This window comes from Puma concolor, chromosome E1 (genome assembly GCF_028749965.1).
Source record: "Puma concolor isolate L17-30 chromosome E1, mPumCon1.1.hap2, whole genome shotgun sequence".
NCBI lineage: Eukaryota > Metazoa > Chordata > Mammalia > Carnivora > Felidae > Puma > Puma concolor.
Genome location: NC_141680.1, coordinates 56,340,306 through 56,368,272, shown reverse-complemented (window position 1 = coordinate 56,368,272; position 27,967 = coordinate 56,340,306). Strand labels below are relative to the sequence as shown.

General features: G+C 54.0%; 1 protein-coding gene across 2 annotated transcripts in view; it reads left to right on the top strand.

Annotated features, from left to right (window-relative positions):
* Positions 1-27,967, top strand: part of SDK2 (sidekick cell adhesion molecule 2) — a 265,473-nt gene that overhangs the window by 172,669 nt on the left and 64,837 nt on the right. For both annotated transcript variants that reach the window (XM_086687933.1, XM_086687932.1), the window contains exons 6-16: positions 5,891-6,002; positions 7,646-7,836; positions 8,004-8,087; positions 10,192-10,386; positions 11,605-11,721; positions 13,318-13,485; positions 14,421-14,523; positions 20,883-21,059; positions 21,310-21,446; positions 22,028-22,175; positions 27,255-27,395. In XM_086687933.1, coding sequence (XP_086544059.1) covers positions 5,891-6,002; positions 7,646-7,836; positions 8,004-8,087; positions 10,192-10,386; positions 11,605-11,721; positions 13,318-13,485; positions 14,421-14,523; positions 20,883-21,059; positions 21,310-21,446; positions 22,028-22,175; positions 27,255-27,395 — 1,573 coding nt within the window. The remainder of the gene's footprint in view (positions 1-5,890; positions 6,003-7,645; positions 7,837-8,003; positions 8,088-10,191; positions 10,387-11,604; positions 11,722-13,317; positions 13,486-14,420; positions 14,524-20,882; positions 21,060-21,309; positions 21,447-22,027; positions 22,176-27,254; positions 27,396-27,967) is intronic.

Below are 27,967 nucleotides of genomic sequence, written 5' to 3'. Positions count from 1 at the left end.
TGGGCTTTCTGAGCACCAGCAGAATCCCTTCCTGTATCCACAGAATTCTCTCCTTCCCAAGTTCCAGTCCGCCTAGAAAGAGACCTGAACGCAGGGAGGAGAGTTCCATTCCAGATACTGACCTCTCAGGGTCACAGATGTAACCTCTGACGTTGACCTGGGTCAAGGTCTCAGTCTGGTCCCTGTAGCCTTGGGGCCCAGCCATGACCTGGCTCTGCTGTTTCTATAGAGAAAGGAATTTAATCATCAGAGGGAGATGTTTTCCCCCATATATTCTCTAGTGGTCAGAATACCTGGAGTCCAATAGAATTCAGTCATTGTGGAAGAGGCAGTGTTCACGGTCTGCATCAAGGCCGGGCCGTCTTCCTGAGTGACTCAGGTTACCCTGGCACCAAAGGTTAGAGCCCCCCACTCGGTGCTCCTCCCCAGAACCCAACCTCCTCACCCAACTTAAGCCAGCTATCCTGGGGCCCACTGTGAACATCGTTCCCTCTCTTCTCTGTCTCAGCTCTGCCCCCCGCAACCCTCCATCTGGCCCAAGGGAGGAGCGTAGGACCCTTCTGGACCCCCGTTATCTGCCCAAGCCTCCCCCGGTTGTCTGTTTCCCCCACCCCATCGCCACTCGCCTCCTGCTCTCACGCGGCGATTTGTACTGGATTAAGAGCAGAATCAGCTGGTTTTCAGCTAATTTCTCCTCCCACGAGTGATTGAGCTTCAAAACCCTGTTCATGTCACTGACACAAATCCCCCAGCCTGCCTGCCTGCCAGCCAATTTACTAGGAGCAATTGCCACTTTACCCACCACCAGCTCTGTCTGCCCTCACTTATCTCACGGAGCCTCACCTCTCCCTCTGTTCCCCCCTCCTCGTCCCTCCATCCTTCCTCAGCCCAAGGCAGTGCTGCTTCTTAGCGGGGGGGGGGGGGGGGGGGGGGGGGGGGGGGGGGGGGAGGGGGAGCGCTTATGCTCTTCAGAAATGGAAAAGTTAAGAGCAAAGCCAGTGGCCCGGGAGTTGGGAGTTGACCCCTGCCCAGGAGTAACCCTGGTGACCTCACACAGACTGTCACAGCTCTTGAAAAATGCAAACCTGGGGGCACCTGGGTGGCTCAGTCGGTGAAGTGTCCGACTCCTGATTTTAGCTCAGGTCATGATCTCATGGTTCGTGGGGTGGAGCCCCACGTCGGGCTCTGCACTGACAGCATGGAGTCTGCTTGGGGATCCTCTCTCTCTCTCTCTCTCTCTCTCTCTCTCTCTCTCTCTCTGCCCCTCCCCTGTTTGCTCTCTCTCTGTCTCAAAATAAATGTATAACCATTAAAAAAACAAAAAAGAAATAGGGGAATTAATTTTATTAATGTATTTTATGTGACCCAACATATCCAAAATATTACCATTTTAACACAATCAATACGGAAAATATTAACGAGGCACTCTGCACCGGGTTTCTTCTTCTTCATACTGAGCCTTCAGAACCTCTGCGTATTTTACACTTGGAGCACATCTCAATTTGGTTGCTCAGTTTTCATCTGAAATACGTGATCTGTGTTTAGACTTCATCAAATTTACAGCTGGAAAGGTGGTGTCGGATACCCATGTTGTTCTACACGTACTTAAAAGTGTTCTAATAACTGATTTGGGGATCCGTTTTTAATTAAATGTAAATTAGATAAAATTAAATCCCATCAAATCAAAGGGGCGCCAGTCACTTTTCAAGAGCTCACAGCCACCTGTGGTTCTTAGCCCCCATGTTGGATACCTGCCCGGGAGAAGGGAGCGGCTTACCTCCCTGCCTCCCCCACCCCCATGCACTTGACCCGTGGCCCAGGTGAGTCATGTGGTCCTCAAACTTCCGTTTTCCTCACCTGTAACGTGATGCCTGTGGCAACGTGTAATTGGAGGATTAACTGAGGCGCCTCGGGGAGAAGGCATCACAGTGATGTCCCTCACTGTGACTATTATCAAAATCAGCCAGGGCCCCTGGGTGGCTCAGTGGGTCAAATGTTCACCTTCAGCTCAGGTCATGATTTCACGGTCGGTTTGTGAGTTTCAGCCCCACGTCAGGCTCTGTGCTGACAGCTTGGAGCCTGGAACCTGCTGCGGATTCTGTGTCTCCCTCTCTCTCTCTGCCCCCCCCTGCTTGCACTCTGTCTCTCCCTCTCTCTCAAAAGTAAATAAAATTTAGAAGAAAAAACAAATCAGCCAGGGGCAGCAGGACCCAGCCCCAACCCCGGGTTCAATCCACATCAGGCACTCACGCGGAAGACACCCCTCCTCCTTGCTCTGGTTTGCATGTGATTTTCCTGGCTTGACCTTTGGGCTCCGTTCACCCCACTGTCCAGAGTATGGGTCCAATGAGGCAGATGTCCTGCATTCCGTCCCCAGCCACAGCCAGCCGTCCTCCTCACCCTAGGTGGTCATCTGAAGACCTGCTTAGCCAGGAGCTGATAGGACAGGCCCCCCAGCCGTGAGCACCTGTCAGTAGGATGTGTCCTGCCTGGGGCAAGTCCGTGCCACGCAGGGCCATCTTGACATCCCCGGTCCACCCCAAGCTGTCCTCTGCTTTCACATCACCCCAAGAGCCTCCCTCTCCAAACAGGAGGCTGGTGAGGTCGGAGGGGAGCCAGGAAACAGGGGGGGAGCGGGGAGGGGCAGAGGGCATTGGCTTGTCCATTTCAGGATCCAGAGACAGGGAGAGAGCCATGTGAGCACTGCGTGGGAGGCAGGTGAGGTCACCAGAGCCAAATGTCCGGAGCAGTCGAAGAGAATCAGTGGAGAAAAGGGGATTTGCAACCAGGGGGTCGCCAGTGACAGGGGAAGGGGAGTGCATGCAGGGGGCTTGGGGGAGAGGGGACAGGGATGCCGGTGGCAGCCAGGACCTGGTGGTGCTCAGAGGTATGTTCAGACAACTTCTGGCAGAGCTGATGGCAGCCAAGAGGGAGAGTTGTTTCCTTCTGTGCCCGAGTGAGGACTGAGCCGACTGAGCCAGAGAGATGATTTGGGGAGTGGCTAACGGCCTGGGTTTACAGCCTCGGAGACCCGGTCCCCGTTCCTGGTTTTGTCCCTTGTTAGCAACTGCCATTGGGAAGTAAACTGCCTCACTGCTTTGGCCTCCTCCGTTTGTCTCTGCTTTCTCATCTGTAAATTGTGGGATGACGATAATGACCCACCTCCGGTGGCCGTTGTGATGAGCGGCGGTTAGCAGAGTGCCAGGACGGTGCCTGGGATGGTGCCTGGCACGGCACGTGGCCTCTTGCCCTCAGTCGCTGTGACTTTCACCTCCTGGGAGCCTCTGGGTCCATCACGTGGTTTGGTTGGGGTGGAAGACGGGAGACCAGGAATCTCTCCCTGAGGACAGGCAGGTAAATCCCAAGAAGGACGGCCTATCATTTATTAAGGACCTACTATGTGCCAGGTACTCTGTGCTCGCCCCAGACCAGCCTCGCCACCCGCACTGAGGCGCTTCTTCCCAGCATCCATCCCATGCACTTTAATCCGATAAATGTCTAAGCATCGATCTGAGATCCTTCCAGACCATGCCCTGCATGAGGACAGACCCCTGCCTGTCTCACTCAGTGGGGAGTCCCTGGTGCCTGGCACAGTCCGGCGTGGACTGAGCCCTCACCCAGAAAAGAGCTGTTGAGTGAGGGGCCGAACTCACATAACCCTGAGACACAGTCATTTTTATCCCCATTGTGTCACTGAGAAAATCAAGATCTGGCTGAGGACCCTCCCCACGTCAGGATGCCTGGGGCAGAACAAGGTTTCAGACCAAGTCTTCCTGACCCCCCAGGACCTCGGTGTGACCTCCAGGGTCCCCTGATAGGTGTCAGTCTCCCCTCCACCCCTCCCAAAGCCGACGAGTTGGCCCTGAGACCCTGGGGTGGCCCTCATATTTTTAAACTCCGAGGGCTCTGTTTACCTGGCTCCGCGGTGGGGCACCCCTCTTGGGCTCTAACTGTCTCCTCCTCTTGCCCCATTAATCTGCGCCGTGGTACCTGTGCGCCCCAGCATGTAATAAACAACTTAGAGCACACTTTTATGGATTCAGCTATATCAGCAGCTTTCAATCCGATCGCTCTTTATGGCACCTACATGAGGCTTTTATATTGTTGCAATTATTTTCCTTTATATGCTTCCTTTCTTCCCCCTTCATTTTACTTTATTTTTTACATTTTATTCCCTTTCCCAGCAAAGCCTGGAGTCCAGGCAGGAAAACCTGCCCAGCGCTCATCAGGGTGGCCGAGGGCCAACCAGCGTGGCCCAGAGCGACAGCGGGGCCGTGACCTGTTCTCCCCGTCCTGTCACTGTCCCCCCCCACCCAGGGCTGGGGGTGTCATTATAGTCTGCTACCTCCAGAGTCTCCTGGAAAGGAGCCAACTGGATGGATTTTTCGTGAGAGAGAAAGCCCTCCGTGTTTGAACTTTCAGGAGCCCTGGCACAGGTGCACAGAGAGTACTTGAGTTTCTGTCAGCATTGGGCCAGTGCTGGCCCACAGAGATAAGAGCCTGGCCACTTCCTAAAGAACTCAAAAAATAGAAAAGGCAAAGCTGTTGGACAAGTTTGAGGTATCGTTTCGTTTGGTGTTTGTAGAGCCCACTCGTGACACGTTCTGTTTCATTTCAATCATCGTGCCCGAAGTTGTGCACGGATAGCTCTGGACCCGTTCATGCCTTCCCCTGTCAAATACACGTGAGGCCCCTACTACGCGTCAGACATCACTCTTGTCCTAGAAAGTAAGCATGAACAAGACTGTGTTAGCTCGGGCTGCTGTAACCCGTTACCAGACCTGCGGCTTCAGCACAGGCAGTTTGGGAAGTCCAAGATCAAGGTACCAGCACGGCTGGGTTTTGCTGAGGCCTCTCTTCCGGCCTTGCACACAGCCGCCTTCTCGCCGTGTCCTCACGTGGCCAAGACAGAGCTCTGACGTCTCTTTCACTCCTGATCAGGGCGTCAGCCCTGTTGCATTAAGGCCCCACCCTTATGGCCTCCTGGAACCCCGTCTACTGGAGACCCCGTCTCCAAATACAGTCGCATGGGGATTAGGGCCTCAACGTACGATCTGGAGGGGACAGAATTCGGTCCAAAGCAACGATCCATGAGATTCCCACCTCACGGAATGTATTCGCTTCCTCAGGATGCTATAACAAAGTACCGTAAACTGGGGAGGGGGCGGTTATAACACCAGAAATGTCCCCTCACAGGTTTTAGAGGCCAGAAGTGTCGGCAGGCCTGTGCCCTCCCTGAAGGCTGGAGGGGAGGATCCTTTCCTGCCTCTCAGCTTCTGGTGGTAGTCCTCTGCACTCCTCGCCTCGGAGACACCTCGCTGCAGGCTCTGCCTCGAGGTCACCTGGCCTTCTCTTCTGTGTGTCTGTGTGTCTGTGTCTAAATTTCACTCCTCTTCTAAGGACAAGTCCTATTGGGCGTAAGGCCCACCCTGACACAGAAGGACCTCATCTTAACTTGATTACGTCTGCAAAGACTCTGTTTCCCAATAAGGTCACGTTCACAGCTGCCGCGGACTTGAATGTGGGGGGATTACTATCCAGCCCAGTACAGGGAGTTTGCGTTCAGGTAGAAGACGTGACAAGTGGTGATGTAAGCCAACAAGATAAATGTGGGTGGAGGGAAGGATTTTGAAGGCAAAAACAGGACAAGGGGAGAAGGGGGGAAGTCTTGGCGGTCTCCAGTGGGTGCTCCCTGGACCCTGAAGAGAGGAGGGGGAGGGGTAAGAGGGTCCCTGGGGGCATGTCTGCAGGTTCAGCCGTGGCACTGCCCGTGGTCACCTGCTCTGCTACATAAGGACAAAAGTCTTCCGTGGCATGAGCCTCTAATGGGGGCCGGGCAGAGATAGGATTTCCGACCCGTGTTTCCGGCTAACACCTGACCTCTCCCCAGATGTCGGGGGACCTGCAGACCCCATCGCCCCAACCATCATCATTCCTCCCAAGAACACCAGCGTGGTGGCCGGGACCTCGGAGGTGACCATGGAGTGCGTGGCCAACGCCAGGTGGGTAGCGAATTCCCCCTACTCCCCTTCACCCTTAACTGCAGCCGGTGCACCTGACATGTGGGCTCCAAGGGGACCAGTTCAGGTAGGCCCAGAAGTGTCACATGAGGACCCCATGAAAGGAGATGGGGCCTTTGTCCTGGAGGAGGGGCGACGTGTGGACATGCTGGCTACTTCCAGAGGGTTGTTGGGTATGAGCCGGGTGGGCTCGTTGTCTGTGGCCCAAAAGGAGAGACCGAGGCCCTAATGGAAGCTATGGGGCAGCGTATCTCAGCCCCGAATACTGAGGCCCCGCCTGTGGCCCTGAGAGCGACCTGGAAGGGACAGGTGACCTCCCTGCCACGCAGGCACGTGTGACAGGCATGCTGGGCTAAGAGACGGCTCGCATGATGGATTTGGCTGACCTGGTGTTGGGCACAATCGCAGCCCCCCTCTAGCCATGCACGGCCCTCACTCCTCTTGCACAGGAAATAGTTAAATAATGACTGCACCTTATCACGTGTGGCCGCAGTGCTGTGCCTTCCCACGCGATTTCCTTTCCTCCAACAACCGCCCAACAGAGCTGTCGCTACCCCGCAGGCCAGAGAGGGCAGGCGACCTGCCTGAGACCACCCAGCTGGCCAACAGCAAGGTTGCCATACCACAGGCCACCCTCTCGGGGCCCAGGGCCATGCTCGGGGCCTCAGTCTCCTCAACTGTAAAATGGGAAGGATTTGAGCACCCACCTCGCCAGGGGAGCATGTGGGTAGAGTGCTGGACCCAGCCTGACCCGACACCTCTTAAGTGCTCCAGAAAGATGCTCCGAGGTGATGGGTGGGGAGTCAGACCAGCGACCCCGAGGTCACACCCAGTTGAAGATTCCCGGAGAGCCGCGTTCCTAAGCATAGGCTCCCGGGGACCCAGGTTTTCCGCAAGTGCGGGAAAGGCTGCGGGATGCAGAGGAACTCGCTGAGGACACGGAGAATGCCTATAAGAGCCTGCCTAACGTCACTGGAGCCAGCGTTGCCCAGACCCACTCCATCACAGGACTCTTTTCTGCGGGACCCCGCTGCGCACCCCGTGGGGTTGGCACAGACCCCTCCAGGATCCACCAGGCGCTAAACGGGAGAGCAGGCCACACCCAATCTCAGGGGGCTTTGGGGGGCCAGGGTCGGTGAGGAGGGTGCCCGATTCGCCCTCTGTCTAACCCAGGAGGTGGGTATGTCCGTCTGCCTGCCTTTCTCCCTCCAAACCTTGGGCGATTCTCTCTCATTCCTCTTTGTCATGTTGCCCGGCGTTCTGGCCGCTCCTGCCCGCCGGCTTCTGTTTGGACGGGGCGCAGCACAAGGGGGGGCAGAGGAGCAAGACGCGTGGCGTGGGGTGCAGGGTGCTGCTCCTGCACTCGGGAGCCCCGTGTCCCCGGTGGGTGCCGGGCTGAGCTAATCCACCTGCATTACAGCGTCCCCATGACCACAACCCCGGGGGGCACAGGCGCCCCCATTTCACAGACAAGGAAACCGAGGTCCAGAGCGCTGAAGGGCTTGCACCTCTAGGAAGTGGCAGGGGCTGGGGCCCCGGGCTGGCACTCCCGCGCACCCCTGCCCTGGCCCTCAGGTTTCTGGAAGCCCCTGTGGCTGAGAACCTGCCTCCCTCACCCCCTCCAGGCCCCTGATCAAGCTGCACATCATCTGGAAGAAAGATGGGGTGCCGCTGTCGGGGGGCATCAGCGACTACAACCGCCGGCTTACCATCCCGGGCCCCACGGGTAGTGACGCCGGCTACTACGAGTGCGAGGCCGCCCTGCGCAGCAGCAGCATCCCCTCTGTCGTCCGTGGAGCCTACTTGTCTGTGCTGGGTGAGCTGGGGCAGGGCTGCTGGGGCTCTCCACCCAGGGCTAGGGGCATGGCTGGGCGTCCCAAGCAGTGGCTGTATCCTACGGGCAGTATGGCTGGGTGACCGGAGCAGGGGCTGTATCAAAAGGAGCATGGCTCTGAGCCCCTCCTCTGGTCCCTCCTCCTGCAGAACCTCCCCAGTTTGTCAAGGAGCCAGACAGACACATCACAGCAGAGATGGAGAAAGTGATGGACATTCCCTGTCGGGCCAAAGGTAACACAGTGGCATGGTCAGCGGGGAACAAGGACCCCCGCGCCCAGACCCTCAGCCTTTCCTGTCCCTGTCGCAAACTTTTCTAAATTCCACTTCCTTCTCCAGGCATCGTCACTGAGCAGAGAGTTAGTCTGGCTGTGAGCAGACGCCCCAGGAAACAAACAGGCCAAATTACCATAATCTCAGGACTGGAAATCAACCCACGTTACCCTAACTTGAGGGTTACAAATGAATCCAAATTACCGTAATTTCAGGATAGGTGACAGACCGAAATTGCCCGTAATTTCAGAGTTGGAGACAATGTCAGAACTGTTAGAACGTGTGGGTGCGTTTCGCCTGAGATGGGTCTCATGAGCTCCGCCTGGTTTCTGGTCCATTTTGCTCCATTTTCTCCCCTACTCTTTTCTACTTAACCCCCCTAGTCAGAGCTCCTGGAGAATTTCCACTCTTCCCATCCCCAGCCTCCCTCTTTCTGGCCCGGCTGAGCTACAAGGCAGCCCCAAAACCGGGGTGGCATCCGGGGTGATTGGATGGTAGGAGAGGGCGTCCACCATGGCACGCGGTGTCATTTTGAACAAAGAGGCAGAACGTAGCTCAGGCAAGGAGAGTCGCAGTGGAGGGAGGGAGGAAGGACTCCCCTTCTGAGCCCACGCGAGGGGAAGGCCAAGATCCCTTCGTTCACCCAACAGACATTTTCGGAGGGTTTTCCACGTGCCAATACTGCTCTTGGGCTGGGGAGATACAGAATGAACCCAACAGCCAGCCAAATCCTTGCTCTTACGAAACTTAACGTTCTTCGAAGGAAGGCAGACCAACCCATGAGCAAATAAAGATACTTTATTTCATTTCATCGAAAATGTCATGGGTTGTGAGATGCCCCATTATTTTATGTGCCACTAAGAAAGAAAAAAGACTACCAATGAAATGATGATGTGCTTTCGATAGGAAGACGCCTTTGTCTCGGAGATGTTACCACGTGAAAGAATGTGTGTGCCCCGTGGAAAGGATGAAATACAGCGTCGTAGAATGTCAGGGTTGAAAAAGAGCTGGGAAGGAGAAGCAAGCAGGTGTAGGGGGCTTGGGGCCATGAGTGCTCCTTCAGATGGAGGGTGGGAGCTCACCTGGGGAAGTCACATTTGAGCCGGGACCCAGAGGGAGAGAGGGAAGGCTGGGGACGCGTGCGAGAAGACCATGCCAGGCCCAGGGGCGTGTGGCTTGGGCAAGGCTGAGAGACGGGGAGCCCCTGTTCACCTCCCTGTGCAGACCAGGTAGGAGAGGGCTCCCGAGAAGCACCAGCCTCCTCTGTGTGCTGCTCGACACGGGACTCTGCGGTCATGTGGGCTTGGGAAACAAACCCCCGTTGGAGGTTCCCAAAATACATAAAAGTCTCTGCTAAATTAAATTGCAGTTAGGGCACCTGGGTGGCTCGGTCGGGTAAGCGTCCAGCTTCAGCTCAGGTCACGATCTCACAGTTCATGGGTTTGAGCCCCACGTCCGGCTCTGTGCTGACGGCTCAGAGCCCAGAGCCTGCTTCGGATTCTCTGTCTCCCTCTCTCTCTGCCCCTCCCCTGCTCACGCTCTGTCTGTCTCTCTCTCAAAAATAAATAAGCATTAAAAAAAATTAATTCCCGTTAAAAATTAATTTATGGGGCGTCTGGGTGGCTCAGTAGGTTGAGCGTCCCAGCTCTTAATTTCGGCTCAGGTCATGATTCCAGAGTCATGGGATCGAGCCCCTCATCGGGCTCCACGCTGTGCATGGAGCCTGCTTAAGATTCTGTCTCTCCCTCTTCCTCTGCCCCTCCCCTGCTTTCGCTCTCTTTCTTAAAAAAAATTTTTTTTTTGATTCATTTGTCCCATCCACCATTTCCAAGCGAAACTAACCCAGCTAAATTTTCTCGGAACCCCTGCTCTTATAAGAACTTGAGAAATGCCACCCCGAGAACATCCTTCACCTCCTCCAAGACCATTAGCGGCCCCTCTAAGAAGGCTCTAGGGAGCAGGACACACAGGGACACCCTCCCCATGCAGACTTCCAGGCACCCCTCAGAGGCAGGAGGGAGGGAGCCCGGAGGTGGGCTGACTGTGGGCCCGCGTGTCCCCCTAGGTGTGCCACCGCCCTCCATCATCTGGTACAAGGACGCGGCCGTGGTGGAGGTGGGGAGGCTGAACCGGTTCCGGCAGCGCAGCGACGGGGGCCTGCAGATCAGCGGGCTGGTGCCCGACGACACCGGCATGTTCCAGTGTTTTGCCCGCAACGCGGCCGGCGAGGTGCAGACCTCTACCTACCTGGCCGTCACCAGTAAGTTGGGCCTCTGCTGTCCTGCCCCGGAGTCCCTCCCGCTCCCAGGATGCAGCCTTCCTCCAAGCCAGCAGCCTCTCGAGAAGAGATGCTGCATTTTGCAGAGCTAGGATTCCAGAAAACTAAGCAGCGGGGGCGGCCCTAGCCGGTTGCGCCCACTGCTCTCCCAGCCCGGGTCTGGCGCTCCAGGACCCTGAGCCGCGGAGGGGTTCACGGGCTCTTGGAGAGAAGCGTCTGTGAGGCCACGTCTTGCTCTGGCCTCGCAGCTGCCCCTGGCCTCGTGGACAGGGCTGAAGCCACCCCGTCCCCACTGAGAAGACTCGCTCACTTCTCCAGAGAGACCCAGGGCTTTCATCTCAGTCCCTCCTTCAAACCTCTTGCCCTCTTGGAGTCTCTTGGCGGGGAGCATAGCTCTCCCGCCCTCTTCACGGAGCTGCGTTCGCAGCCAATGCCACATGAGTGGCCACACCGTCGATGGCAGAGCTCTGTGCACGTGCAAAGTGCCGCTGGGTTCCTTGCCTCAGCAGCAAGAGGATGTGTGGTCTTGGGCCTCCCGGCGTCCCTCGGGGGAGGCCCTCAGTCCCACAGAGGTCCCCCCGAACAGGGCGGCCGTGGGGCAGAGGGCCAGCTGGGTTTGCCCCAAAACGGCACTGGGGACAGAAGGGCTGCCGTCTCGCTTCTTGCTTCCGAGGAGTGTGGGCGAAGCCGGCGCTGGTCCGTATCCAAGCTCTGCTCCCATGCACGTCTGCCCCTGAGGGCCGGGCCAGGGAAGGCCAGCGCAAAGCAAGAACGCTGTGCTGCATCTTGAAGAACCACAGCTCGACCGGGCTGTGGACTCTCCAGGGCCAGGCCTCGTGCAGAGTGGGCAGTGTTCTCCTATTGGCCATAACCGTTTTTTCTGTCAGGAACCCACAGCCTCGATGTCCTGTTCAGTGAAGGAGGCATCATGGCGGGTGTGAGCCGCCCTCGGGGGTCCTCCCTTTTCCCCCAGATGGAGGCCGAAGAATCAAGGCAGAAGGGCTGGTGTGGCCTGGGTCCTGCCACAGGGCAGGTGGTGCAGGGAGCCCCGGAGGGCCTTCCGGGCTTTTCTCCGGTGCTGGGGTCCCATCGGGACACCTGCGTCCTTCTTGGTGGCAGGGGCAGGATGAGCACCTGGCCCTCTAGCGGTGGGGGCTCCTCTGGGGTGTAGCTGAGAGGCTCCACTGTCTCCTTTTGCAGGCATCGCCCCCAACATCACCAGGGGCCCCTTGGACAGCACAGTGATCGATGGCATGTCAGTCGTGCTGGCTTGCGAGACTTCAGGAGCGCCCCGGCCGGCCATCACTTGGCAGAAAGGTAGATGGGACTGATCTCCTTTGGAGGGTGTGGCCGTGTGACAGCCTAGGGCAGTCCTCAGAGCTCAGTTCTGGAGACAGCCGGGTCGGGTTCCCTATGTACAGTTGTGAAGGTCGTGCACTGCACACCCCCAGGGGCGGGGCGTCTTTCACACCACAGTATGCACCACGTGCCGACCCGCTGGGCTCAAGGCCTGGCTCTGCAGCTCCAGAGACCTGTGACCTTGGGTGAATCATTTACTCACTCTGAGCCTCAGGGTCCCCATCTGTAAACTGAGGACAATGGGACCATATACCTTGGGTCAGCGTGAGGACGAAACAAGAGCCAGCACTGTGCCTTGGCAGTGGGGAAGCCCAGTGAACGGCCGCTGTTTGACGGTCCGTATTACGGTGGTGGCCGTCCGTGCAAGTGGGAGACCATCCCTGCCCCCACGGCAGCGCGGAGGGCTCCCGACACCCGAGCCAGGGAAGCTCAAGCGGTCCCGCCCTCGGTGGCTCCTCCGCGGCTCTGGTTCCACACCTCGCCTTCCCAGCTCTCCCCGTGTGCACACACGTGTGCGTGCACCTGCAGTCACTCCCTCGCACCTCCCAAGTCTGCGTGGAGGAAGCTTCTCCCTAGGACTCACCTGCCCCCCTCCCCCGGGCCTCCCCACTCCGCCCCCCGCGGCTTAATTTCTCCACCTCCTTATATACAAGAAAACCTGCCCCTTCGTTCTGCTTGTCACCTGCCGCCCCGCGAAGGCCCAGGCTTCGGTTTGGCCCGCCGCTGTCTTCCTGGGGCCCAGGCCGAGACTGACACACGGTAGCTGCTCAATAAATATTTGTGGGGTGAGTGGAGGCACAGCCAGGTGCAGGTATGGACACAAATAAACACGCTCACCCGACACGCTCACTGGTTCAGCATTCCTGCCCGTGGGTGCAAAGGGAGACACACCCACAGGCTTGCACATGAAGATACCCCTCTGCACAGACAGGTGGGATTGTCTTTAAAATAGATACAGTTTCAGGCTCATCTCCCTCCCTCACCCCCAGGCACCAGGCCTCCCCAGGTCCCACCGCAGAGGGAGGCCTGACCCACCCTGTCCCTGTCCACCCCTCCCCCCCGCTCCTTGCTGCTCCCCCCCCCCCCCCCCGCCCATCACTTCCCTCCGCTCCCCTGAAGGTGACTCTCCAGAAGCATCCTGCCGCAGGATGCCCGTCACCACCTTGTCAGAGCTGTCGGTCCCCCCCCCCCCTCCCCGGCCCGGGTGCCAGCTGTCTCTGAGAGCTGTGCCTGGCTGCTCCAAGAGACCGTCCCTGGCCTTCTCCGGCGAAGGGCAGACGGCGCGGTGGGTGGAGAGAGAGACGCCAGGAGACCCGGGCTCTGTGACCGAGCGCCCTCGTGCCTGTCACCACATCAGAAACCCCCCTGGGCCTCCACCCCCCCCAGCCCTGCCCCCACCTCCACGGCCCTCCCAGTCTTTCTAAAGCTGGGGGCCTGCCCGAGACCACCTGCCCAGAGCCGCCGGGGAGAGGGCTCGTGCCGTGTCAGAGTGCCGGGGGCTGCGTGGACGCACACAGCCGGCCGCACCCCGAGCCCACCCCGTGTCGCCCTCAGGGGAGCGCATCCTGGCCAGCGGCTCCGTCCAGCTGCCTCGATTCACGCTGCTGGAGTCGGGCAGCCTGCTCGTCAGCCCCACGCGCATCTCCGACGCCGGGACCTACACCTGCTTGGCCACCAACTCTCGGGGGGTCGACGAAGCCTCGGCCGACCTGGTCGTGTGGGGTGAGTGTGCACAGTGCCTTCACACGTCCGTGCGTGAGTGTGTGCCGAGCACAGTGTCCCCCTGCCGGCACCTCCACACCCGCACATCGGTCCCGCCAGGGGCGCTTCTTCCGAGAGAAGGGCTCGGACGAATGAATGACTGCAGAGGGAAGGCCGGGCTTCTGCCGATGGTGCCACGAGAGCGAGGCCGAGTGAGAACAGAGAGGCGGTGGGCAGCTGTCTTCAACGTTAGGGCGGCAGTCAGCACCCCCGTTGCGTAAAGGGCCAGAGAGTAACTATTTTAGGCTGCGTGGGCTGGACGGCCTCTGTCCCGACTCCTCGACTGACTTTCCTGTTTCAGCAAGGCAGCAGCCAGAGGGCACGGCTGTGTTCCGATGCTAGTGGCTTTGGTAGCCAAAGAAGCTACCAGCCGGACTCGGCCCCCGACCGTAGTGTTCTGAGCCCTGCTTTAAGGAAGCGAATCAAGCCCCTTGTGCGGTCAGATTGCACCACTGGGGATCCACGCCCAAGACAGACATGCCTGCAGGCCACCTGGGGAGGCTGAACACCCGTGGGCTCGAATGCCGTGCAGCAGGGGATGCTGTTTTTACGCTGGCTAGACCAACGCTGTGCTGGGACCATGGGCCCCCGATCACCCTCAGATTTCCGTTTGTGTATCCCTCACGCGGGTTCGTGGGGGCAGGATTAAACGAGCCCCCGCCACGAACGTGGCTTTCAAGAATTCAAGTACCACGGAGGCACATTGTTCCCTTAACGCTCTGGGACATCGGCCATGGTAGACCTGTCCACGCGCAGGGCCTGCCTCCGCCTACCCATCGAACTCAGCCACTCGGGCTCGGTTTACCCGAAGGCGCCCTTCCCACACACCTGCGTCTCACCTGTTACTCTGGCTCTACACCCCCTTCTCACCACCCTGTCTCCCTGCCCTCTTTCAGCCCGGACCCGCATCACCAAGCCTCCCCAGGACCAGAGTGTCATCAAGGGCACCCAGGCCTCCATGGTGTGCGGAGTGACCCATGACCCCCGAGTGACCGTCAGGTACTCCCTCTGCTGTGACCCCATGGAGGCAAAAGGGGAGGGCAGCTTGTGGCCAATATCACTGCCAAAGCAGCGGGCAGCGAGGCTGGAAGGGGCCGGCCACTGACGCCACTCGGGAGTCCTGGCCCCCACGGCTCTGGAGGCAGCTGCATCCTGGGGCGCCATCTGGTGGCCATTGGGCATATGACAGTCTAACAGCCACACCAAATGCCCCCCCCACCGCCGGAAGCCAAGGTTGCCCGTAAGGGTTCCTAGACTTTTTTTTTCCTTTTAATTTTTTTTTTCAATATATGAAGTTTATTGTCAAATTGGTTTCCATACAACACCCAGTGCTCATCCCAAAAGGTGCCCTCCTCAATACCATCACCCACCCTCCCCTCCCTCCCACAGGGTTCCTAGACTTTTAGACACACATCCGTCCTCGGCCAATGCACTGCGGGCCTCCAGTTTGAGAAACACCTCCTCGAACATTAAACATTGATATTTAGGGCAGTCGTCGTGTGCTGCCGGCACAAACGCAAGCAGTGAGCCTTGAAATCACAGAGATGTAGTTAATATGTTGTCAACACATGATTCAGAATATGCTTATTCCTGGGATTATTCAATTTTTGTAAAAAATAAATATATCAACCATAAAAATGTTCTCCAAGAGAACCCACATGTTCCTCCCCATAGAATACCGCTGTGAGTCTCAGTTCTATACATAAGTAGCTATAATTTTAGCACACATTAATTGAAAAATTTTATAATAAAAAAAACTATGGTTAATTCAGTAACACTTTAAAATAAGTTGGCATTTTATTTATTAAAACGTCATCTAGTATTTGGAAAATACTTGCATATTTTATTCATTCTCTAGACGATTCTTTTTTTTTTTAAGTTTATTTATTTTTGAGAGAGAGAGAGAGAGAGAGAGAGAGCACAAGCGGGGAAGAGGCAAAGAGAGAGAGGGAGACACAGAATCTGAAGCGGGGTCCAGGCTCCGAGCTGTCAGCACAGAGCCCTATGCAGGGCTTGAACTCATGAACCGTGAGATCATGACCTGAGCCGAAGTCAGACACTTAACCGGCTGAGCCACCCAGGCGCCCCCATTCTCCAGACAGACCTTCATTGACAAAGGGATTCGTGGATCTCTTGGAATATAGCCGCAGGCCCACCTTCCAAGGACCTCCAGGGACCCATAGGTGGAAAACTGTGTTCTGATGCACTGGAGGGGTCCTCGCCTCAGGATGGAATTCTCCATGTAGCGCAGTTTTTTCTAGATGGGAAGAGAGAGAACAGAACTGGTCCCTCAGCATTTGCAGCCTGTGCCCAAAGTCTCCCCACATCTCCCACCCCTTCCTTGGACTTGAAAACCCTGTCCCAGCTTCAGGGAACACACCATGGGGCTCCCTGACCAGACAGGCTAGGAAGGACCCGAGCAACCAAATCAAATAAAGTGGCGGAAGAGTTTCCAGAACAGTCTCAGGAGAGAACTCTTCCGTTTGGTATCCGAGGCCAGATCTAGACCCACTCTGAGAAATCCAGTCGGGCAACATGACTACTAATCCGTATTTCTGTTGGCCTTTTTTCTTACTGCATGGCTAATAGATATCCTGTATAGAAGGAAAATGTAGAAAATGCAGATAAGCCCCAAAAACTGGGGAGGGAGAGAGAGAGAGAAAAAAAAAAAGAAGGAAAAAAGTAAGTTTACCTGTTTCTCTCAGAGATAGTAATATTTGGGTGTCATTTGTAAAAAACTGGAAACACAATTCCTTAGTCTGTGTCCAGGTTTTTACAAATGACACCCAAATATTACTATTTGGTAAGAACCTTAAGAACCTATTGTGACTCTCCTTCCCTGTCGATGAATATTTTCATATAAACTCCATTACATGATTCTTCACATGTCCATTGTGTGGCTGTAATGGAATTTATGTTACCAATTCCCTAATTCTGGATATTTGGATTGTTTTCCAATTTTTTGCTAATATTAAGAAACATAACGATCCACATCCTTGTAATTATTTTTGCACGGCTTTGATTTCCTGAGGACTAATTTTTTTTAATTTGTTTAATGCTTATTTATTTTTGAGAGAGAGAGAGACAGAGTGTGAATGGGGGAGGGGCAGAGGGAGAGGGAGACACAGAATCGGAAGCAGGCTCTGGGCTCCGAGCTGTCAGCACAGACCCTGACGCAGGGCTTGAACTCATGAACTGCAACATCATGACCTGAGCCGAAGTCACATGCTTAACTGACTGAGCCACCCGTGCACCCGCTAGTACGGGATTATTTTTATTTATTATTATTTTTTTACATATACTTTTTTAAAAGTTTTTTTTAATGTTTAATTATTTTTGAGAAAGAGAGAGACAGAGACAGAGTGCAAGCAGGGGAGGGGCAGAGAGAGAGGGAGACGCAGAATCAGAAGCAGGCTCCAGGCTCTGAGCTGTCAGCACAGAGCCCGACGCGGGGCTCGAACTCACAAACTGTGAGATCATGACCTGAGCTGAAGTTGGACGTTTAACCGACTGAGCCACCCAGGTGCCCCCTATCTAATATCATTTAAAATCACTCATCAAAATTGTTTAATAGCCAGCTATATAATAACAGATAATTTTGGAAAATTTATACCCTGAGTTAAATGAACCCACTGGTTGTTTTTTTTCCTTCCTTTCTCCCTTCCTTCCTTCCTTTCTCCCTTCCTTCCTTCCTCCCTTCCTTCCTTCCTTTTTCCCTTCCTTCCTTTCTTCCTTTCTTCCTTCCTTCTTTCCTTCCTTCCTTTCTCCCTTTCTTCCTTCCTTTCTTTTATTCTTTCTTAACTTTCTATTGTGGAAATTTTCCAAGATAGGCCAGAGTAGAGAGACCAGTGTCATTAAGTCTCATATACCCATCTCTCAGCCTCAGTGATTGTCAGCACTTTGCTCACCTGATTTTTCCTATCCCACTCCCCCACTACACACACACACACACACACACACACACACACACACACTTTTTTTACTGCAATATTTTTTTTTTAATTTTTTTTTTCAACGTTTATTTATTTTTGGGACAGAGAGAGACAGAGCATGAACGGGCGAGGGGTAGAGAGAGAGGGAGACACAGAATCGGAAACAGGCTCCAGGCTCCGAGCCATCAGCCCAGAGCCCGACGCGGGGCTCGAACTCACGGACCGTGAGATCGTGACCTGGTTGAAGTCGGACGCTTAACCGACTGCGCCACCCAGGCGCTCCTACTGCAATATTTTTTTAATGTTTGTTTATTGTTTTTGAGAGAGAAAGAGTATGTGCACATGCTCATGAGTAGGGGAGGGGCAGAGCAGGGAGACAGAGGATCCAAAGCAGACTCTGCACTGCCCGCAGCGAGCCTAACGCGGGCCTCGAACTCACGAACTGTGACATCACGACCTGAGCTGAAGTCGTATGCTTAGCCAACTGACCCACCAAGTCGCCCCTAACTGCGATATTTTAAAAGCAAATATTAAGCGTGTAATTTCACCTTTACATATGTCAGTGTGCATTTCTTACCTAAAAGGACTTTTCTTTAAACATAACAACAACCATGTCCCTGGTCACACCTAACACAATGAGCAATCAGTCCCTTGATGTCTGCTGATACAATGGCCCTGATTATCTCAGAGGTGCCTTTTTAAAAGTTGGTTGGTTGATGGGGCGCCTGGGTGGCTCAGTCGGTTAAGCGACCGACTTCGGCCCAGGTCACGATCTCCCGGTTCGTGGGTTCAAGCCCCACATCGGGCTCTGTGCTGACAGCTCGGAGCCTGGACCCCCCTTCGGATTCCGTGTCTCCCTCTCCCCCTGCTCCTCCCCCACTCACACTCTGTCTCTCTCTCTCTCAAAAATAAACATTACCTAAATAAATAAATAAAAGTTGGTTGGTTGAACTCAGCGTCCACACAAGGTCTACACATTGCTTTTGGTTGGTGTGCCTCCTTTCTACATAGTCCCCTCCCCCTCCTTTTTATTCTTGTCTTCATTGTTGCTTTGTTTACGTGCAGTTAATTAGTTGGAGAGACCAGGTTCTACAGGACAGAGGCCCAGCTAACTTGTTCTGTAAAGGGCCAGAGAGTACATGTTTTACGCTTTGAGGGCTATATAGCTTTTGTCACAGCTCTTCGAGTCTGCTTTTGCAGTGCAAAAGCAGTCACAGACAGTGTGCAAACAAGCGGGCATGTCTGTGTTCCAATAAAACTTTATTTACACAAACAGGCGGTGGGCCATTGTTGGCCAATACCCACTGTAGAAGGCCCCACCTTCTGGGTGTGGCTAGCTGCTTTTTCGTGGTGTGTGTGGTACGCTTGTACTTCGATCCCTGGTATTTCTACTTAGATTCAAGGAACTGGCTGATCAGATTCGGGTTCAGCTGTTGGGGCATAAACACTCCATGGGTGGTAATCTATGCTTCCCAAAACGCCACCTCCCAGGGCAAAAGATGTCTGCTTGCCATGAGCTGTTTTTTTTTTTCTTAATTTTTTTTAAGTTATTTTTGAGAGAGAGAGAGAGAGAGAGAGAGAAAGAGCATGAGCCAGGGAGGGGCAGAGAGGGGGGCAGGTACAGAGGCTCTGAAGCAGGCTCTGTGCTAACAGCAGAGAGCCCGATGCGGGGCTCGAACTCACAAGCTGTGAGATCATGACCTGAGCTGAAATCAGACTCTTAACCTCCTGAGCCACTCAGGAGCCCCTGCCAATAAGCTGTTTCTTATGCAGGAATTTTACTCATGCCATCAGTGCTGGCACAGATGATTCTTTTCTAGCTATGGAGATGAATTGAAGGTGATTCCTTCTGACAATTTGTAAATATGTATAAAAAGCCTTAAAATTTAACTCAGCAATTTCACTGCTGAAAACGTATCCTCGAGGAAATGATTCAGCACGTAGGAAAATACGTTACTGCAAGGATGTTCATCGCAGCACTAACTATAATATCGACAAACAAGGAGCCAAGCTGGTCACCCAACATTATGGGAACGATCGCAGAGCAATCATGTGGGAAGCACCGTGCAGCTGATAAAAACCATGGTGTGGAAGCATCCCATTTAAAAGAGTTTATGACATTTTGTGGGGCGGGAAAGCAGCTTTAAAGTCAGGACGGATGGGTAGATAGCTAGATATTGTTTACGTACATGTGCTATAAGAGTCAAAGTGCATAATGATGACTAACTTCTATTGATCCCTTGCCACGCTCCGGGCACTTCTTGGAGCATTTTATATTAACTCACACAATCCTTAGAGCAACCTTATAAAGCAGGTGGTATTATTTTCCTCGTATGACAGATGAGGACACTGAGGCACAGGAAGGGTAAATAAACACACCCAGGATCACAAACGCTGGTAAGTGGCCAAGGCAACATCTGACCAGGGAATCTGAATCCAGAACATAGAAACACTGTGGTACCATGCCCATTGGGGCAGGAGGGAAAAGTCTGGAAGGTATATGCTCAGCTGTTAATCATGGTTACCCATTATGGGAAAGCTTCTCGGTTTTCCTGTATTTTTTTTTCTATTTGTATTTGCAATTCCCTGATTTTTTTTTTTAAACCTAGCTTTAAAATATTACAGGCTCATTCTCCCTAGCAAACTTGCATTCTCTAACACAGAGAGTTCTCTCGCATCCTTGTGGCTCAGGCCACCCTGTCCCCAGCTGAGCGAGTGACGGGTCATGTACAGAGCGGCTCAGTCCCCATCCTGTTCCCAGCACCTTGGCCAACCTTGCTGGGGGACAACAGCAGGACGTGCTCCCTGGAGCTGGCACCCCACGTTATGTTGACAGTAATAGTTGTATTTCCTCAAGAATCATTCCAGAGGGGATATTTCTTATTGTCAGGCCCGGGCGTGTGTGTAATTTCTCAAGTCCCCCTTTGTACTGACTGACCGAAGCTAAAGTGATTTTTTGGACACTGAAGTCAATTTGTCACAGTGATGCATTGATCTAATGATTCCCCTCATAAAACTAATTCCAAAATGCAGTCTGTGCGGAAACGTTAATTCTTTTTCCAGCTGTAATCTTTTAACCTCCTCGGAAGATTACCTTTTGCCGGCTCTTTTGTGCTGGCTGCTTGGCAGTCGCTTCTGGCCAAAAGCAACACGGCTCTGACCTAGACCTGAGATAGAGGTGTGACGGCTTCGTGTGCTAACCCTCCCGGACGGAGCACCTGCCACGGGGACGGTGGGCTGGGGGCTGATCGGGCGCCCACCGTGCTCTGGCCCCAGACCAGCCCCGGGGCGTGGGGGGGGGGGGGTGGGGAAGGGGGGGTACTCTGCCGCCTTTGGAACTCTCCTCCAGATCCGCCCTGGGCTGAGCCCCAGAAGTGCCCCCTATTTCCCTACCTCTCTTTACTGACTGGTTCTTCTTACTCTCAGGTACGTCTGGGAGAAGGATGGGGCCACCCTGGGCATGGAGAGCAACCCCCGCATCCGTCTCGACAAAAACGGCTCCCTGCACATCTCGCAGACGTGGTCAGGGGACATCGGCACCTACACCTGCCGGGTGCTCTCAGCCGGGGGCAATGACTCTCGAAGTGCCCACCTGCGCGTCAGGTAAGGGGGCAGCCTGCCCGGGCCCCCCCCCCCCAACCGCAACTCAGTGAGGCCTTCTGTCAAGAGCAGAGGAGTCTGGGGACAGGTAGGACAGGTAGGCCCGTAAGCCAGGGAGCAGAGCCTCCAGGTGGCCGGCCCGAAGGCCGAGCTTGGCGGCTGAGGCATCTCGAAGTTCAGTCTGAGCCCTGGTGCCCGTGTGTCACCTGACTCCAGACCTCACAGCCGGCCCCGCCACACCTCTCTCCCCCAGGCAGCTGCCCCACGCCCCCGAGCGCCCTGTGGCGACCCTCAGCACAGCGGAGAGGCGGGCCATCAACCTGACGTGGGCCAAGCCCTTCGACGGCAACAGTCCCCTGCTTCGCTACGTCCTGGAGATGTCGGAGAACAGTAAGGCTTCCCGCAGCAGCCAGCCGGAGGCACGGGCTTGGGGAGGTGGCCCGGGGCCGGGATCCAGCTCCCCCACGTCCCAGTTCTCTGCCTTTGAGCAGACCTTCTGGAGGCCTCCACGTCCCTGCAGAACGAGCGATGGCATCCGCCTCCTCGGGCCGCTGTGGCCGTTGAATGAGATCATGTCTGTGAGGTGCGGGACTCAGGACCTGCCTCTCTAGAGCCTCCAAGGCCGTGGCGACTCTTTTTCTTCTTTAGTCTCCAGACTGGGACCTGCAGAATTCACAGGCCTTGTTTCAGGGGCATTTTCAATACAGTTTGCCTGGAGCTCATCGATTCGAGGGGGGAGAAAAAAGATAGAAAAGACACCTGCCATCTCTGTTCCCATGAGTCCTTGCTCCCTCCCCAGGACCCTCCAACCCCCTGGGACACGTGGGCTAAGGGGACCCAGGAAAATGACGTGACCAGCCTCTGCCGGATTGAGTTGGGGGAGGCGCGCCTCTGCTGGCCCAAACGGGGCTGGGGGTAAGGAACACGGCCCCCGGGATGTCCACCTCTGCCTGCACCCTCTGTCCTTGTAGATGCCCCCTGGACCGTGCTCCTGGCCAGCGTGGACCCCGAGGCTACCTCCGTGATGGTCAAGGGCTTGGTGCCCGCACGCTCCTACCAGTTCCGTCTTTGTGCCGTCAATGACGTGGGGAAGGGACAGTTCAGCAAGGACACGGAGAGGTGAGCGGAGCACGTGCTCTCGCCCAGTGGGTCTCGGTGACCCCATTGGCCGGCGGGGCTGAGGGGGGCTGCCTACGGCCGAGACCAGTATGGCCACGCGGGGCCCGCTGTGTGCAGATTCTGGGGGCTTTGGTGTCCACCTCTGTCGAAAGGGGTAGCGTCACTCACACCTGCCTCACGGGGATGCCGCCAAGGTGAAAGGTCACCCGGGGGAGGTGCCGTGAGCAGTGCCCGGGGCAGGATCAGCACCGATTTAATGGTCCCTCTCACTGGGAGCCGAGCGAGTTCAAAGACTCCCCTCGCTCTGCTCTGCCTCCCCTATCGGCCGCCGTCACTGTTACGTGCACGTGACAGATGTCCGTATCCAGTGCCTCGCAAGACGCCAGGTCTGGTTAAGCTTTTGGCAAGGCTGTTTTAAAGATGATGAAAATTGAGGAAAAACAGAGGGTCGTCCATTTTCGAGCATCACCCGGTAATACCCGCTTCCGTAGGAGGCGACTGATTCTGGCCACTTAAGTCCTGTAACCAGGTGGTCACCTCTGGGGAGAAAGAAGCCATGCAACAAGAGGGCAGAGTGACGGTGACACAAATCCCATGCACCAAAGCATTCCTTTTCTTATGTTTCTCTTCACTTTTTCCAGATGTATTGAGATTCTAATTGACATGTGACACGGTGTGAATGAGTTGAAGGCACAGTGTTTTGATTCGATAGATTGTATGTTCCCATGTGATCAGCACCACAGCGTTAGCTGACACGTCCATTTCTTTTTTGTGGTGAGGACACTTTCGACCTCCTCTCTGAGCAACTTTCAAGTAGACGATACGGGACTTTCAGCTATCATCCCCAGGCTATACTTCAGATCCCCAGGATTTGTTAAGCTTATAACTAGAAGGCTGTAGCCTTGACCAGTATCTTCCCATGTCCCTCCTTCACTAGCTTTCGGTAACTACCACCCTCCTCTCGGTTTCTCTTAAATTCAGCTTTTGTAGACCCCGCGTACGAGATCGCACAGTGTTTGTTGGTGCAAATGGTCCTTCTTTCTCATAGCTGAATAACATTCCATCGTATTCATCTACCACATCTGCTTGATGGACCCATCCATTGACAGATACGTAGGGTGTTTCCACGTGCAGACAGATCTTCGAGATCCTGTGTTCATCTCCTGTGGATGGATGTTTTAAAAATTTGGTTTTTTTTGGGGGCGCCTGGGTGGCGCAGTCGGTTAAGCGTCCGACTTCAGCCAGGTCACGATCTCGCGGTTCGTGAGTTCGAGCCCCGCGTCAGGCTCTGGGCTGATGGCTCAGAGCCTGGAGCCTGTTTCCCATTCTGTGTCTCCCTCTCTCTCTGCCCCTCCCCCGTTCATGCTCTGTCTCTCTCTATCCCAAAAATAAATAAATGTTGAAAAAAAAAATTTTAATAAAAATTTGTTTTTAATGTCTGTTCTATTTTTGAGACAGACAGAGTGCAAGTGGGGGAGGGGCAGAGAGAGCCAGAGTCCCAGAATCCAAAGCAGGCTCCAGGCTCCGGGCTGTCAGCACAGAGCCCGACGCGGGGCTCGAACTCATGGACCGCGAGATCATGACCTGAGCTGAAGTTGGACGTTCAGCTGACTGAGCCACCCAGGCGTCCCATCCTATGGATGGATTTTTTAATCTTTTGTGGGGCTGCCATTTTGTTTTCCACACTAGCAGCACCCACAGTGCACGAGGGTTCCCTTCTCTCCACATCCCTGACAATGCCTGTTCTGTCTTGTCTTTTTGATTTTCCATGAGAGCTGATCTACGAGGTGTGGGGTGACACCTCACTGGTTTTCATTCACATTTCCTTTTCACCCACCTGTTGGTCATCTGTGTGTCTTTGTGGGGAAAATGCCTGTTCAGATCTGCCTATTTCTAATTCGGGTTGGGGGTTTTTTGTTGTTGGTGTTTTGGGTTACTTATTTATTTATTGCGATTGGGTTGTATGAGTTCTTTATATATTCTGAATATTAGCCCCTTATCAGATATATGGTTTGCAGATTTAGCGTTTCATTTTGTTGGTTGTTTCTTTTGTCGTGCAGGAGCTTGTTCATTTCCTGTGGTCCCACTTACTTATCTTTGCTTCTATTGCCTGTGCTTTGAGTGTCGTCTCCTGGAACCCACTGCCCAGACCAACATCAAAAAGCTTGTCCCGGGGCGCCTGGGTGGCGCAGTTGGTTAAGTGTCCGACTTCAGCCAGGTCACGATCTCACGGTCCGTGAGTTCGAGCCCCGCGTCGGGCTCTGGGCTGATGGCTCAGAGCCTGGAGCCTGTTTCAGATTCTGTGTCTCCCTCTCTCTCTGCCCCTCCCCCATTCATGCTCTGTCTCTCTCTGTCCCAAAAATAAATAAATGTTGAAAAAAAAAAAATTAAAAAAAAAAAAAAAAAAGCTTGTCCCTATGTTTTCTTCCAGGAGTTTGACAAGTTAGGGTCCTACGATTAAGTCTTTAATTTTTTTTTTTCGTTGTTCTCCTTTAGATTTCCAGCTGATTCAATTTTTTAAGTTTATTTATTTATTTGGAGAGAGAGCGTGCGCACGTCGGGGAGGGGCAGAGGGAGAAAGAGAGCAAGAATCCCAAGCAGGCTCCACGATGTCAGCGCAGAGGCTGACGTGCGGGGCTCCGACTCATGAACCGTGAGATCATGACTGGAGCCCAAACCAAGAGTCGGACGCTCAACCAACTGAGCCACCCGGGCACCCCGTTTTTGAGTTAATTTTTGTGACTGGTGTAAGCTAGGGGTCCGGTTTCATTCCTCTGCATGTGGGCTGTCCAGTTTTCCCAACACCGTGTATTAAAGAGACTTTCCTTTCCCCACTGAGAAGAATTAATATTGTTAAAATGTCCATGTTACCCAAAATGTCCACGTGTAAATTCAGTGCAACCTCTATCAAAATTCCGATGGCATCTTCCACAGAATTAGGAAAAAGAAAAAAACAGTCCTAAAGTGTATTTGGAGCCACAAAAGACCTTGAGTAGCCAGAGCGGTCCTGTGAAAGAACAAAGCTGGAGGCATCACATTCCCTGATTTCACACGATACTAGAAAGCTGTAGTAATCAAAAAGCATGATATTGGCATAAAAATAGACACTTAGACCCATGGAACGGAGTAGAGAGCCCAGAAATAAACCTTTACGTATACGGTCAGCTGACAGTTTACAAGGGAGCCAAGAACGTACTTGGCTCTTTAAAGGATTCTCTTAGGTGTGTGTATGCAGACCTCTGGCTTAAAACAATCGTTGGGTTTTGCCACAGTTCCAGTGAGCTTAAGTCTTTCTGGTTCTCACTGGGGGGATGCCACAGGGGTGGTGGCACCGTCACAGGAGAGAGAGGTGGCAGCTAACAGGAGGGCACTTACAGGAGAATGTATTCACTCGCTGCTGATTGAACGCCTACTATGTGCCAGGCTGTGTGTGGTCCGTCAGTGGTTCGGGGAACAACGTGGACACGGCCCCAGCCCTTCAGAACTACAAAATCCCAACAGTAGAAAGCCTCAAAGTGCTGGGACATCTACCCTACACTTTCTCCACGTCTTCAGGCTTCATTTCAAACCCTGATTCATCTTCCTGATGAATCCTCATGCTAACAGCCCTGAGTCACAAAGAAAAAGGTGAAATCGCCCTCGCTGCGGGCTTTACAAAGACGTGGGAGTGTGCAGTACGCGTTGCAAAGCTCTCCGTCAGAAAGCAAAAACATAAAAATAAGCTGAAAGGGAGAGACATCCATCAAAAATAATTAACTTTTGCTTTTAATGGATGCGTGTCAGTTTTGCGGCACCCCGGTGGAACGCCGTGTCCCCTGGCAGCTCCAGAGGAGGCAATGCAGTGGCACTCGCTTCCGGAAGCGGGCGATGGGCTCGCGCACGCGCCTCGCCAGCCCCGCCCGGCCTGCCCGTCCCCAGCCCTGGGCCCAGCTGGTTGGAAAAGGAAACCTAGTTACAGCTTGCACCCGGGAAGTGAAAAACATCACTGCTTCTGACATTCCTGATCACTTATGACATCATTGTCTCCAACAGCAGCTTCTTTGGCACGTGAGAAGCTGAGGCCGAGGTCCCTTTCCTGCACAGAAAATACACACATCTGGGGCTTTATAATGGTTTTTTTTTTTTTTTTTTTTAACATTTATTTATTTTTGAGAAGCAGAGCATGAGCAGGGGAGGGGGAGGGAGAGAGAGAGGTACAGAATCTGAAGCAGGCTCCAGGCTCTGAGCTGTTTGTTAGCACAGAGCCCGACGCGGGGCTTGAACTCACGAACTGTGAGACCATGATCTGAGCCGAAGTCGGACGCTCAACCGGCTGAGCCACCCAGGTGCCCCTTTAGCGTTTTAAAAATATTCATAGGGGCGCCTGGGTGGCGCAGTCGGTTAAGCGTCCGACTTCAGCCAGGTCACGATCTCGTGGTCCGTGAGTTCGAGCCCCGCGTCAGGCTCTGGGCTGATGGCTCAGAGCCTGGAGCCTGTTTCCGATTCTGTGTCTCCCTCTCTCTCTGCCCCTCCCCTGTTCATGCTCTGTCTCTCTCTGTCCCAAAAATAAATAAACGTTGAAAAAAAAAAAATAAAAAATAAAAAAAATAAAAAATAAAAATATTCATATATATACATGGTGTCATTTGAACCTCAACCAGTCTCATAAAGCAGACAGGTGGAGCTTTATTATACTCCTTTAAAAGATAAAGAAACAAGCTCAGAGAGGTCAAGTGACTTGCCCCAAAGCGCACAGCAGTTGTGCAGAGTCATCCAGGAACAAAGCAGCCTCCTCATTTCCCATTAAACTCCTGTGTTTGCCATCAAGACTAAGAGTAGAAAAGCCCACCCACTCTTTTTTTTATGTTTATTTATTCTTGAGAGAGAGAGAAAGAGACAGCTTAAGCGGGGGAGGGTCAGAGAGAGGAGACAGAACTGGAAGCAAGATCCAGGCTCTAAGCTGTCAGCACAGAGCCCAACATGGGGCTCAAATTCACGAACCGTGAGATCATGACCTGAGCCAAAATAGAGGCAGACACCTTAACCAACTAAGCCACCCAAGCAACCTGTCCCACCCACTCTTGACGTTTTTATATCCAGGATCTCCCTTCCCGAGGAACCCCCCACGGCCCCTCCACAGAACGTCATCGCCAGCGGCCGGACCAACCAGTCCATCATGATCCAGTGGCAGCCGCCTCCGGAGAGCCACCAGAATGGCCTTCTCAAGGGCTACATCATTAGGTAGGCGTCCAATCCCGGGAAAGGTAGGGCAGCCCAGACTCAAGGGGAGGGTCGGACGTGGATTGGGAAACAGCAAGGTCACGGCGGGTCTTTCCCCATCTAACGAGGGCCCGGCAACAAGAACTGCCTTCACTGTGTTATGAAAGACTTGGGTTAGACATAAAGAAGAACTTCCAGAAGGCAGAGCCTTGGAAACCAATGGGAATGCTTGAGGGAAGGGGTACAGTGTCGTGTCCTCAAGGCTGTATGGGTGGGCAAGTCTGCCACATGTCACGGCTCCACAGGCCCAGGGAGACAGGTAAAATATTCAAGGGGCCAACCACCCAGGAAACCAAAAATATTCCAACTGAAACCAACTACTGGGTCAAGAACTGGTCAAAAAGCGGACCTCCTTTCTTTGGTCCTTACTGCCAAATGAAGCCCAGTTATATAGACTTTTCTGTCTCCCCTTGACCAAGGGCACGTCCCTGATAACCTCAGACTGAGTTATTAAGTGCTATTAGTTCGGTTTTGTGAATTAAAATTAGCATAAGTGGAAGTTACTGAACATTCACCAATGTTCTGAATTCTGG